This window comes from Bolinopsis microptera, chromosome 4 (assembly GCF_026151205.1).
Source record: "Bolinopsis microptera isolate Bmic1 chromosome 4, MBARI_Bmic_1.0, whole genome shotgun sequence".
NCBI lineage: Eukaryota > Metazoa > Ctenophora > Tentaculata > Lobata > Bolinopsidae > Bolinopsis > Bolinopsis microptera.
This window is the reverse complement of record NC_087075.1, coordinates 11,041,128-11,054,025: the sequence shown is the minus strand read 5'-3', so window position 1 is coordinate 11,054,025 and position 12,898 is coordinate 11,041,128. Positions and strand designations below refer to the sequence as shown.

The following is a 12,898-nucleotide window of genomic DNA, read 5'->3' as shown; positions in this document are numbered from 1 at the left end:
TAGTGTCCCTGCAGCTAGTGGTTGTTTCTTGTTATTATGTCATGTAGCTTGTCAAGATGTAACCTTATGTTTGTAAGTACTTGTGGGATTATCGTTGATGCCGGAAATTTTTGATTTTTGGCGAAAATGCCAAGAATAGCGGAGAAGTGCGGGCAACTTGGTCGTTTAGCTCCGGACAGTCTATGCAACGTCTATGCAACGTCCATGCAACAACAAAAGAACCGTCTATGCAACGTCTATGCAACGTCCCTGCACAATGAACACTCTATGCACACTCCCTGCACGGTCAGTCTATGCAACGTCTATGCAACGTCTATGCAACGTCCCTGCACAGTACCATATGAACACCGGCTACTAGCCGGCTACTAGCTGGCTAGTAGCCACTTTTGTAATAACAGCTCCTCAACTTCACATTAACAACCGGCTACTAACCGGCACTTGAAAAGTGGTCACTAGCCGGCTACTAACCGGCTACTAGCCGGCTAGTGACCACAAAGTTATTATTACTTAGAAATACCTTGTAATTGTGTTTGACAGTAGATTTGTGGCAGGTGAGAGGTATTGCACGATAACACATCCTCACAACGCTGAGTACAACCCTGCTCCTTTAGAGAACGGCATCCTTCACGAGGGGGAAATTATCACCATGACGTGAGTGAAATAGTGAAATAGTGAAATTAATTGGCTGTTGTTAAAGTCAAGATATATAATGGCCATGTCTACAGTTAGCTTCTGTCTTTGTTTATTTTTTAGGGTTGATTGATAGGGTTGATTATAATCCTTCTAATTGGGGGCAAACTCTATCTTCAGTTCTGATATAAATCAATGAATCCCAATTTAATTTAATCAAGTTATTACTAATTAAAATTTGATAATTACTAATTACAATGTCATAATTACTGATTATGATCACATAATTGCAGCTGCAAGGAGGATTACGCATTTGACGCGTTTCTACGGGGCACCCAAACAAACAACACCCTCACCCTAGACTGTGAAGAACCAAGCGACTTCTCCAATCTAGATAAGATGTGTGTAGGGTACTGTAAAGTTGACCAACATCCTAACACTACTTATGACCCCAGCATCGCAATGGTAATTGATAATTAATTTGCAATCAATCAATTAGTAATTTGTTGGTAATTTTTAGGGTTTAAGATCGAAAATACGTCAAAGTAAACTGTTTAGAAGCATATTTTGGGTTTTGCTGTCGTTGAATTGCACTTCGGTGAGATTTTCCTTCATTATATTACACCGTTATTTGTGTAAATGCCGTAAGCGTTCACTCTGATGAATTCAGAAAATTCGTTTCCTGAAATTTAAAAAGCAAATTTCTCGAATTCCTACAAAATATATAGTACATATATTAGCCTTTCTTTCATATCGTATCACTGAATTAATAATCACTTTAAACTTCAGATAGGACAGAAGATAAAGATAACATGCGCTAACGGAACCTTCCTCAAACCCGTGGAGATGGGAAAGGAGTACACGTGTCAACAGCGGGGACCTCTGGTCTTACCTGCCTGTCAAGCTAAAGCTGAAGAAAAGGTAATTTGTGAAGTCACGTGGTGTGATGTTAAGTCACGTGGTGTGATGTCGTGTCACGTGGTGTGACGTCATATTTTAATATATTAGGAAACTATTATTAAGAATAGAATGAAATATGAATTGTAAAACTTAGTGTAAATCAGTACACACTACACAGTGCACAACTATCATTATTGGAGAACCTTATCTGAGGTTAAGTAAACTCCAAACTTTTTAAAGTTTGGAGTTTATCTAAATTCTACATGCAGTTCAAATTACTTACGCGAGGCAGTAGTGTAGAAAATAAAATACCGTTATCATGGGCTATACAAATCAGATTTAAAATGTAATTTAGATTCTAAATGAGTATTCAAAGCTAGTCAATGCGATGAGTATATAATGCAAGAAAACGAAAAATTGGGAGATTTGGCCACGATACGGCCACTATACAGCATAGGAAAAGGAAATCAAATTCTAAAATTAAAAACAACTTTACTAGCATTAAGGAAATCATTTGTAAAAACACTGTTTAAGACTCCCTCATCGGTGTTGACGTAAATATAGTTAGCTACATATTAACATATATAATGTATATCAAAATAAGCTCAGTTATGGATTAGGGTCATGAACTCTAGATTCCGCAATCGATCAGTCAGTGTGACTAATGTTAGCGGTCATTGTCCGTAAACATCGACGATATTTTTCGGGAATCCTATTCATCCCCGTCTCCTGCCCCACAGCTTTCTTGCATATCCTCAAATCGTTCTTGACAGTCATCATGAAAGTCATCATGAAAATTGCTGCCATCATCATCATCATCAGACCCGCCGTGCCCGCCGTGCCCGAAGCGGTGGCGGTGATGACGGAACCTTCTGTGGTGTCTAGGAGACCTTTGAGGACCAGACTGTCCCACCATGACAACCTGAGTTCCAGGAGGGTACACCTGCCCTCCCACTACCACTGGAGCTTGTTGAGCTGGGTAGTAGCCCTGCTGTGGTGGGTATAAGGCGTGTTGTGGTGGGTATCCAGGTTGTGGTGGGTATCCAGGTTGAGGTGGGTATCCAGGTTGAGGTGGATATCCAGGTTGTGGCGGGTATCCAGGTTGAGGTGACGGTGGGTATCCAGGTTGAGGTGACGGTGGGTATCCAGGTTGTGGACTGGAACCCGCTGGTAATACTGGTGGTTGACCAGCTGGCTGCAGTACTGCCTGGGGAGGATACCCGGCTGCTTGCGGAGGATACCCGGATGCTTGTGGAGGATTCCCAGCTGCTTGCGGAGGTGCTTTGTTATACACTATTCCGGGCTGACTCGATTCATTTCCCATAGTTCCTTTATAGTTCCTTTATCCCTAAAACATTGAAAATATAAAACGTGAGTTTTTGGGCACAACCTGTTTTATTTATGGTACTTGACCATTTTGTAGCCATGTAAATGTTCAGAAGATATTAGATATCAGGTATTTTGATTCTCCTTTACTCTTCACTCTTCAGTCAAACGACTGTAGAAGAGAAATTAATTATTCTTTAGAAAAACTAAACAACCAACATCCATAGAAAATCTGAAATCAGTTAAAACTTGAATAAAATTTTACAGTGTAGACTCTAAAGTTGATCATATCAGACTCATGATTCTCTCTAATATCTTAAATAATTACTGATGGGAATCGAGTTGTATCTAGGTATCCAGGACGACCAAACCTTTCGAGAACATCAAAACCAGTGAGCAAAACAGCAGAATATGGTAGCAGTGAGACAACTTGGAACTGGAGCTGGCACGAGAATATTCCGAGTAACAGTGACCATGTAACTCTATACCTTAGACTTCTCACTCAATTTCACCTGCCGTCGTGCTACCACGCCGCGCGGTTCCACGTAGATTCCTACCACGTGGTTCCACCTGGCCACCTGGTAGTCCGGACACATATTATAACTCTGTTGGCTCTATGAACAATTATACATCTTTGCAGAGTGGAAACTTCTCCTCTGTTGATTCAGCCGAATGATCGTGAAACTGTGATTGAGGGTCAAATGAGTAGCTGTCCATTTTTATTTGAAAATTTATATACATTTTTACAGTTTACAGTAATGTATTACAATTACAGATTAAATTTATGTTACAGGAGTTTTATAATCAGTGTTATACAATAGAAAAAGAGATAAAGCTATGAAAAAGCTCTCTTTCAAGGCCTGGTGTATATTGTATAACAATTAATTTTATAGAGAATCGGTCTTCTCTACTCTTTACTTTTTCAATAGACTCGTGTCTATATTATTTTGATAGAAATTTACAGTGGCGAGTACAATGAAAACGACTTTTTCAGTCAAACTGTGATGCGATATTTATCTTAAAATTCTTAAGGCATAAAATACCAACGTCTTATAAAATTGTGATCATGAAGTAAATTGTTTGGAAAGACTGATTGTAGAATTAGAGGGAGGATTATCTCGCCGTCTTGTGATAAAATTGTGATCATCGACATCAGTTCTGGTTCTAATTTTTCTTCATCTAGATCCACTGATCGCGCTCAGCTCGTGGGTTACCTCCTCGGATGGGGTAAGGTTCTTCTCGTCCAGGATAACGTTCCCCTCTCTCGGGATAACGTTCCCCTCGCTCGGGATAACGTTCCCCTCGCTCAGGATAACGTTCCCCTCGCTCAGGATAACGTTCCCCTCGCTCAGGATAACGTTCCCCTCGCTCAGGATAACGTTCCCCTCGCTCGGGATAACGTTCCCCTCGTTCAGGATAACGTTCCAATGAGTATGATGAGTCATATCCGTGCTGTGCGACGTTTCCAGATGGAATCTCTGGAACTTGTTCGTAGGTCTGATCTCTTTGTTTGGGTGATTTGGGGGTATTTCCTTCACAACAACAAGCCATCGTTGCGTTTAACGTGTGACATACAGCTGCGAGGAGATGGAGACAGATGTTAATTATAAACCACCCGTGTAGTCTGTATGATGCTATCCCCTCTGCTAGATACGCTATGAAGCCTAGAGAGATTAACGCTGAAAATAATACTAATTTAGATCGGGGGAGAGGTAAGTGGGGGAGGCGGTGGCCTGATTTGTATTTATGTAAAATTTAAATATATGCCTAGTCCTATAATGTATCAGTATCACAAAAGAATTCAGCGATAAACATTTATGTGCTGTCCCGGGGGGGGGGGGGGGGGGGGGGGGCCGGAATGGGGGATCTGACTTACCTGAGATTATCGCTAAGATCGTCGTTATAGTCCTCACTTCTTTTTGCTCAACTGAAATTAATGTTTAAATTTAATGTCTTGTTCATGCAGAGAAAGAAATAAAACCCAGAAATGTCCAGATGTTTTTCACGGGATTTTGTCATTAAAAATTAAGACTTTTCCACAAAGCTCACGAGTTTTGAAATATCTCCAATCATTACCTACGCCCTTCTTGTAGATCTGATATACTCTCACTCCCATTAAAAGGGCTGCAAGTACAGTTGGTATCAACATGACTCCCAACTGACCCACCCTGATACCTGTCCTCCGAGTCCCATCCACACAAAGTTCCAGATGATCATTGCTATGTTAGATATAATCGCAACAGTGGCGCTGATCCCGCCTACTACTGATGAACGGGGCATTTTGCAGTTTTGTATACTTCCTGAGAATATTGCGTCAGACACGGGAATATAACTTTTTAATATGGTAATGCTACGTGAACTGTGACCTGGTCACAATTAACAATAAACTAATAAACTTTCAATAAGCGGGCAGAATGGGAAGTAAGACTGAAAATACACTAACAAAGTCACATCATTGTGCAGTATAGTTTTACACGTAATAAACTTAGTTCTAAACGATCGCTGTTGCAGTCTTGGAAATGCATTTACATTAAATACAAATTCAAATGATTGATCAACATCCTGTTTGAGTTCCTATATTGTGTCAGTGGCCACTTAACATCAGAAATCAGAATCCCTTCAATAATCACGTGTGAATTAAGATGAAAAAAATTTTAAAATCGTAAATACGGTCACGCCCAGATTTAAGAGAACTCTTAGGTAATGCGAATGTATAATATCGGCCGAATAGAAGTTACAAATCTTTCGGAAAAATTTAGCACGGTAAATCTTGGTTTGTAAGCAACAAATGTATACTCAATGAAAACTAAGCCTATGTACACTGGACCAGCACTATATAATACAAGACGTGTATTTTTTGACATCATGTTCGCTCAGGTTTAATCTGATCCCATTCAATGGACATTATTTGTATACAGTGTCATAACTGTATTTGTAAATTTCATGTAACTTTACACGAGCAGAAATCTGAAAAAACTTTCGTAAGGGGTCAGGGTTAAAAAGGTGTCCAAATAACCGTATGATTTAAAACTTGTCAGGTCCCAATAACTTACCTAGCTTACACCATTGTAATATTGATTATTGCATAGTTGGATGAGCTTCGCAAAGATTGTCTGAAACACGCGTGTTGGATATGGCGAGCTTGAAATCATATGAAACGATATCCGTTTCATATGATCTGTTTAATGACTAATCAACAGGAAAGACAGGAAATGTTGCGACTTAATTGAAACGACCACCATACTTTGACTCAGTCGTAAACACGACATATTCACACAAATAATCAGGTTAATTGTTTCTGTGAAGTACATGATGGTTAAATGTAGTAAGGTGTAGTAAAGGTAGCCAACTGATGTTAACAATTAAAACGTGCGAGTGCAACTGTCGGCGTAAACAATCGTTTGGCACAAACAATAACAATTGTAATTGTAATGTCTACTCATTTATTTCCATGGTTGCATGATCAGATTGACGTTAGCACCACTTAACTACCACTAAGCAACACATTTGCTGTGGGAATGTTTAATCGACCCCTTGCATAAGGGGTAAAATTCCGAAAACACTCAAAATTTGGCTTTGAATCAGAATTGGACTGCCCCTCTGACATACGATATTACAAAGAATTTGATCAAGAACAAATTTTTGCTACTCACTTGAGGACCTTTAAACAGAGGTCGAATACCCAAAAATACCCAAAAATTGAGATTTAGATTTTAAATAGAATGATCTTAGAATGAACATTAGAATGAACATTATAATGAACATTGGAACTGACCTAGTGTATGTTACAGGTGGAACCAAGTGGTGGCAGTACCTCCCACTCCCTCACAATCCTGCTGATAATCTTCATCCTAACTGTTGTGTGTATAGTCGGGGGCTGGGTCCTCTACGCTTACCGTAACCCGACCTCTCCCTCCGGTCTCTTCCTTATTGAGAAGTGCAGACCCTGGACATGGCGCTCCCACACGTAAGTATTGTCAAACACAAGGTTTTGTTTTTTCAGTCTTGTTAAAGATAGAAATTTGGACTTAATTCATTCGTTTAACCCAGGTTTTCCTTTTCAAATATAGAAAATGTCACCTATTTATTTTATCCCACTCGGTCTGCAGATACCATCAACATGGTTATAATCCACGATACAGCTACCCGGATAGGCTGGCTGAGCGGGTTTATATCCTGAGTTAGCTGTAAGTTCTTTACTCACTCGTTACCATGGTAACTTAGAGTGAAAGTGAAAGTGAAAGTGAAACTCCTTTCTCCACAGGTACAGCAGGCACCAAGAAAGCTTGGCTGAATCTTACTACATGGATGGGGGAATATGATCTGCTGCGGCTCTTTTGCATGACCACGCATGATCATGCATTCATGCTATTTGAATATTTTAAGTGTCATAATTATGATAATTAACGCATAATTATGATCACCAATGGATAATTATTAATTATGCTGTAAAGAAACATGCTGTCAGAATACAAGGGTGATTTGTGGAAGTTTGTAGTTTTTAGCAGTAAATATATTTGTTGAATACAAATTGTAGATACCGAGTGTTCAGTGATGTGACTGTTATATTAGTGGGGAGATGATGCACAGTCCTTTCTTTTTGAATTTTCGTCAGAACACATTAAAGGAATGTACTCATATAATGCTAGCGCCTTGACTCGGTGTCCTTAACTAGAATACTACCAGGAGAGGGATCGAAATTGCTTCTTACTCCACACAGATTATTTAAACACATGTAATAAATCTGACAACCAAACTTACTTTACAAGGTTCCTGGTGCAAGTGCATGATCTCCCCCACAGTAGCTTCACGTAAAATGAGGTTTTATTGTAGTTGACTTGTCAGGTGACATTTTGTTGGCAATATTTTAACCTACAAATTGTGTTTAGTTAACATAACACGTGGCTCACTTATATCGTAATTTTACTAAGTTTTTATGCATTCACTAGCCCTGTTACTGTAAAGGTGCTTTTTCTCAGAAACTTTTCAGCCATTGATCGAAACTTCAGTCCTCTGCATGCTGCCTTAAAGTTATTTTAAGTTATTATTAGTTACTTTTAGTTACTTTAAGTTACTTTTAGTTACTTTTAGGTACTTTTATAGTTACTTTTAGTTATATAACATCTTGTATAGTTTTAAAACATTCTTGTGTGTGTGCCTTTTGGAGTGAATATCATATTTAAATTCTTTACTCTATTTTTATACGTATTTAATCTCCCTGAACTTCTGATATTTATTAACTTTACTCATTTGAATAGCACAGTTTTATTTTTTAAGAGTGTGTTCACTGTTCAACTCACATGATTAAAAAAGTATAAATTTAATCTAATTTATCTGGCACGCAATTAATAGTCATGGTGATTGTTATCTTTGAAATTTATCGCTAGTGGTTCAATGGTTATCGTAAAAATGCTCTACTGCACTTCATTTGACAGGTGGAATATACAAATTCCATCCACTTCGGCATTATACGATGGTTTTATCACGTAAAATGTATTTTCTGACATCATTTCCATTTTTCTTAGCACGTTTTTACTGTCAAAATCTCGCGTTTTAGATTTCCCACCAGATTAATTTCAAGAATAGCTTAACTCTTATTTCCAGGAGTTTTCAACAGTTAATCAAATAGGTTTTGATTAAAATATAAGTTGAACGCTATAAAAGAAATTGAGATCAATAAAATTGATTTTGAATTTATCAAGCAGTTGCTGATTTTGACCCGCACATGAATTAGTAAATTAATTTTCTGTTTTTTTCCCCAAATAATAAAAAGTTGGGAAAGTTAAATAAAAGTTTTTCGTTGAATAAAGTATAATTTTAAGTAAGTTTGGAAGATCGTTTTGATCGGTTTAATGATAATTTTGTATGAAGAAAACAATCGTTGTTTCTTATTTACCAGAAATATTAGCCCACGAAATACGCTTAATTTATTGAATAAGTGGATTTTATTTAAAATTTATGCTGTGTATTTGTATTGCCGTAAGATATCTACGACAAATAGTGTCGAGGGAAAGAGAATATCAGGATGTTAAGTTGAAGTTATGTAGAAATTAATTTAAAGTTTTCTATGATTTCATATATTGGACATGTGGTGTCTTACTTTATCGCAAACATAATTGATCTGAACAATTCAACGAATTTTTCAAAAAATTTTGGCGTAATTGTGTGTTTTAGTTCAGATGTGTAATTTCTTACCATCACATTAGGTTATTAACATTAAGTTATTAAAATTAAGTTATAAACTATCACTTAACTTGTTTTTTCTCATAAAAGCTATGCCACAAAGGACGGGGGTACCTATCACAGCTGCAAAGCGTCTCAAAATGGACCGGTAAGTAACGAGCAAGTTGTATATAATCAGTGTAAACGTATAAGGTATTATTAAACAAGTTACAGTATTACCTTAGGTAATATACATTAATTTATATAGATTAAGTTATATGATCTAAGTTAAATAAATTGCTTGCTTCCCACCAGGCTGCAGCTGGCTAAAGACCCTGTCCCTTATATTGTGGCAGAGCCGCTTCCGAGCAACATTTTGGAGTGGTCAGTTAATTAATTAATTAATTACTTAATTAATTTGCTAATATATAATCAGCAAGCTTTAACGAGTTTTCTCTTATTACATAGGGGGGAGCCAAGTAGATTTATGTAGATATTTGGATAATGTCATCCACTTTTTTCGTGAATTATCCATTGACAATAATCTACAAATATCTACATTTATCTACAAAAAATGTAGGGGGGGGGGGCCAACCATATTAAAGTATATTAAAGTATATCCCCGGGTCAAAATCGGAAAAAATCCTACATTTTAATATACTTTAATATACCTACAATTCGAAGATTTATATTCTTCGTTAAGATTTACATGATGAACTATATTTTTCACTCAGATTCGCAAGATAAGCCTGTTTTAGGACTAGTACAGAATTTCCATCCAGATTGGTCAAAAATTGGCTGAGCTATGAGCTTTAAAAAATATGCCCATATTTGGGCGTACGCTTTTGTCCAAATTCGCTTTTGCCCAAATTCGATAAAATTTCAATATTTTTTAATGAGACTAACTCTATGTGAAAGATGTAACTCAGTGTTTGTTGGATATAGTGGATACTAAGTAAAAAGACCTCCATGAAAAAAATTGGGAAAATTGCACATAATATCTCGGTTCAGAATACTAGCCAAAATAACTTCATTAAAATTGAAATAACTCCATCAGTTTTCAATATTTTTTCAAGAACTTTTTGGAATCGATTAAGGATTGCATTTCAAGCTTATTTTGGGCAAAAATTTTTGATGTAGGCCTCCAAGGAGATAGGGATATATTAAAGTATATTAAAGTATATTAAAGTATATTAAAGTATATCCCCGGGTCAAAATCGGGAAAAATCCTACATTTTAATATACTTTAATATGGTTGCCCCCCCCCCCCCCCCCCAATTTATATCTCAAATATGTTCCCAGAAATTTTACTGAATTTTTGGAGATAAATGTATAAATTTGTAGAATTTGTAGAATTTGTAGAATTTTCGTGAATTATCCATTGACAATAATCTACAAATATCTACATTTATCTACAAAAAATGTAATCTCAAATATGTGCCCAGAAATTCTACTGAATTTTTGGAGATAAATGTATAAATTTAATTTGTAGAATGTCATCCACTTTTTTCGTGGATTATCCATTCTACATTAATCTACAAATATCTTCAAATATCTACTTGGCTCCCCCCCCTACATAACCCTAAAATGTACATCTAACAATCGATTTCATTAATCTCATCAGTAAAGTTATCACCAAATTAATATTCAATATGCAAATATATACTTAACTCCAACTCCCAGGCACTACGTGGTGATGGGACCGCCTGGTTCCCTCTACACCGGAGGTTATTACCATGGTAAACTGGTCTTCCCTAAAGAGTACCCTTTTAAAGCACCCAGTATTTATATGCTAACTCCTAACGGACGTTTTAAGGTCAGTTCCTTTGCATATATACCTTAGTTCGTTTAATTATGGCGGCTTAAATTTTGTGGTTTTTTTTTGGAAATTCCGCCATATTTTATCCGTCATTACTTTTACACGCCACAATTGTATTATTCGCCATAAATATACGAACTTAGGTTGAATATGTAACAATGTACAGTATACAATATTGTGAATTTCGCTTTTTTCTTTGATGTTAGTAAGATGACATTTTCAGTGGAAAAGATGAAACTCCTAAATTTCACTTTCACTTTCACTTTCAGACGAGTACGAGGCTATGTTTATCAATATCAGATTTTCACCCAGACACATGGAATCCAGGATGGAGTGTCAGCACTATTCTTACTGGACTTCTTAGTTTTATGGTTTGCACTTTGCTTAAATTTTGTTAATAAAACCCCCATTTAGAGGTATGACCTTTTTAACGCAAAGTTTACGTGAAAATCAAAAAATAATAGAACACAGATAATAACATAACAATGAAAATAAAATCTTAATAAAATTACTAATAAATAATCATTTTCAGTTAGAAACGTCAGCGACGCTGGGAAGCATTGAAACAACAGATAAAATGAAGTCTATCTACGCTCGAGACAGTGGGGCCTATAATTTGAAAGATAAAAGATTTAAAGAACTTTTCCCAACTTTAGTAGAGGTGAGAATGCGTTAAAAGAAAGACATGCATATATATACAGGTATATATATAGGCTATTATAGAGGTATCTTAGAGTTAGACAGCTCGCAGTAATGTATGAGTGGGGGTTGTTTCACGATGAGTTTCAGGAGCAATTATTTGCGCGGCGCGCTTCAGAACTAAGTGATGCAGCGTCACGCAACATTTCAGCAGCACATACGTCATACACGATATAAGGGTCAGTTTTTAAATTTTTCTTCTCCAGGAAATAGAGGAGAAGATAAGATGTACAGTACCAGAAGAAACCCAAGCTGTAACAGAAGCCGTCCCACTCTCCACTCAGCCAAACAGCAACATGATCAACTTAGCCGTCCTCGTCGTATTTGCGGTCTTCGCTTACGTTGTTAAATTCATGGTGCAGAGCTTACAATGATACTAAAATTGTAATGACATCATCCGGTGACGTAACGAATGTTCTGGTGACGTCATCCGGTGTGATGATGTCATTTACAACCGATTACGTCAGAGGATGAGGATGGTGATCTGCATTAGATCGAGTGGCTGGATTAATAATTGTTTACAATGAAAACTACGCCGGACTCCAATATTAAAAAACCAGTTTAAATGTTAAATGTGTTCTTATTATTGTGGTGAACTGCATGCCAGTTGATTTCTCTGTTCCTGTCATTCGATAACGGTTATCTAAATCCTCATATTTGATAATTTGTAACTAGTGACGAATATACGGCCAACTGCAACCTATTATTTAAAAAATGACATTATTCATCATTCATGGCCCACCTGTCATGTTGAAACACATTGTTGGTTGGATTGTATTAGTATTACAGTTCGTCCAATGGGCGATTGAATCCAAAAAAGGGTACCGTCCAATTTATTTGACATTCGAAAGCATCACTTGTCACTGCAACATATTTGTATTCGTTGTTTGAGTTAACTTAAATCCAATAATCAAGTTTGCTATATTTGTTCACTGTGAAGGGAAATTGCTGTATAATTCTAATTCATATAAGAAAAAGGAAAACTTTAAATTTGATGAGGGAGCGTTAATTTATACCGATCATCTTTGAACCTTGAAATTGTAAATACCAGTTGAACTTTATTGAAAGTTAAGGCTTATTTTTGACTGATAATACTAATATATGTAAGTTGCATTTGCGATTTGTTTTCTTATCCCATTTAACTGTTTCATTTGTAATAACTTACTAATTGTTATACTTTATATCATTGTTCAACAGAAATTTCAATCTTGTTGCTCTACTCATGATTTAGTGAGGGATCGTTTAAAAAAGCCAAATTTTATCTGTTTCAGACCTCCCCCGTTACTGTAGTACTAGTAGTTGTACCCATGGCCATACTGTCACAGTGAAATCTAACCCCAATTTTTCCCTTTTTCCAGTGGC

At 36.7% G+C, this 12,898-nt stretch overlaps 2 protein-coding genes across 3 annotated transcripts in view; both read left to right on the top strand.

The window, feature by feature from the left end:
* LOC134814209 (uncharacterized) overlaps positions 1-8,943 on the top strand; it is a 28,429-nt gene extending 19,486 nt beyond the window's left edge. Inside the window, exons 15-19 of one of the 2 annotated variants that reach the window (XM_063822274.1) lie at positions 552-651; positions 924-1,095; positions 1,420-1,551; positions 6,648-6,823; positions 7,121-8,943. In XM_063822274.1, the coding sequence (XP_063678344.1) occupies positions 552-651; positions 924-1,095; positions 1,420-1,551; positions 6,648-6,823; positions 7,121-7,178 (638 nt within the window). In that variant the 3' untranslated portion in view covers positions 7,179-8,943. Of the gene's footprint in view, positions 1-551; positions 652-923; positions 1,096-1,419; positions 1,552-6,647; positions 6,824-6,965 lie in introns of both variants that reach the window. The other variant, XM_063822273.1, reaches the window with a different exon arrangement.
* LOC134814211 (ubiquitin-conjugating enzyme E2 J2-like) overlaps positions 1-12,673 on the top strand; it is a 40,549-nt gene extending 27,876 nt beyond the window's left edge. The window contains exons 2-7 of the mRNA XM_063822276.1: positions 9,129-9,187; positions 9,334-9,402; positions 10,702-10,834; positions 11,107-11,208; positions 11,370-11,498; positions 11,743-12,673. Of these exons, the coding sequence (XP_063678346.1) occupies positions 9,132-9,187; positions 9,334-9,402; positions 10,702-10,834; positions 11,107-11,208; positions 11,370-11,498; positions 11,743-11,910 (657 nt within the window). The 5' untranslated portion in view covers positions 9,129-9,131 and the 3' untranslated portion in view covers positions 11,911-12,673. The remainder of the gene's footprint in view (positions 1-9,128; positions 9,188-9,333; positions 9,403-10,701; positions 10,835-11,106; positions 11,209-11,369; positions 11,499-11,742) is intronic.
* Positions 12,674-12,898: the final 225 nt, after the last annotated feature.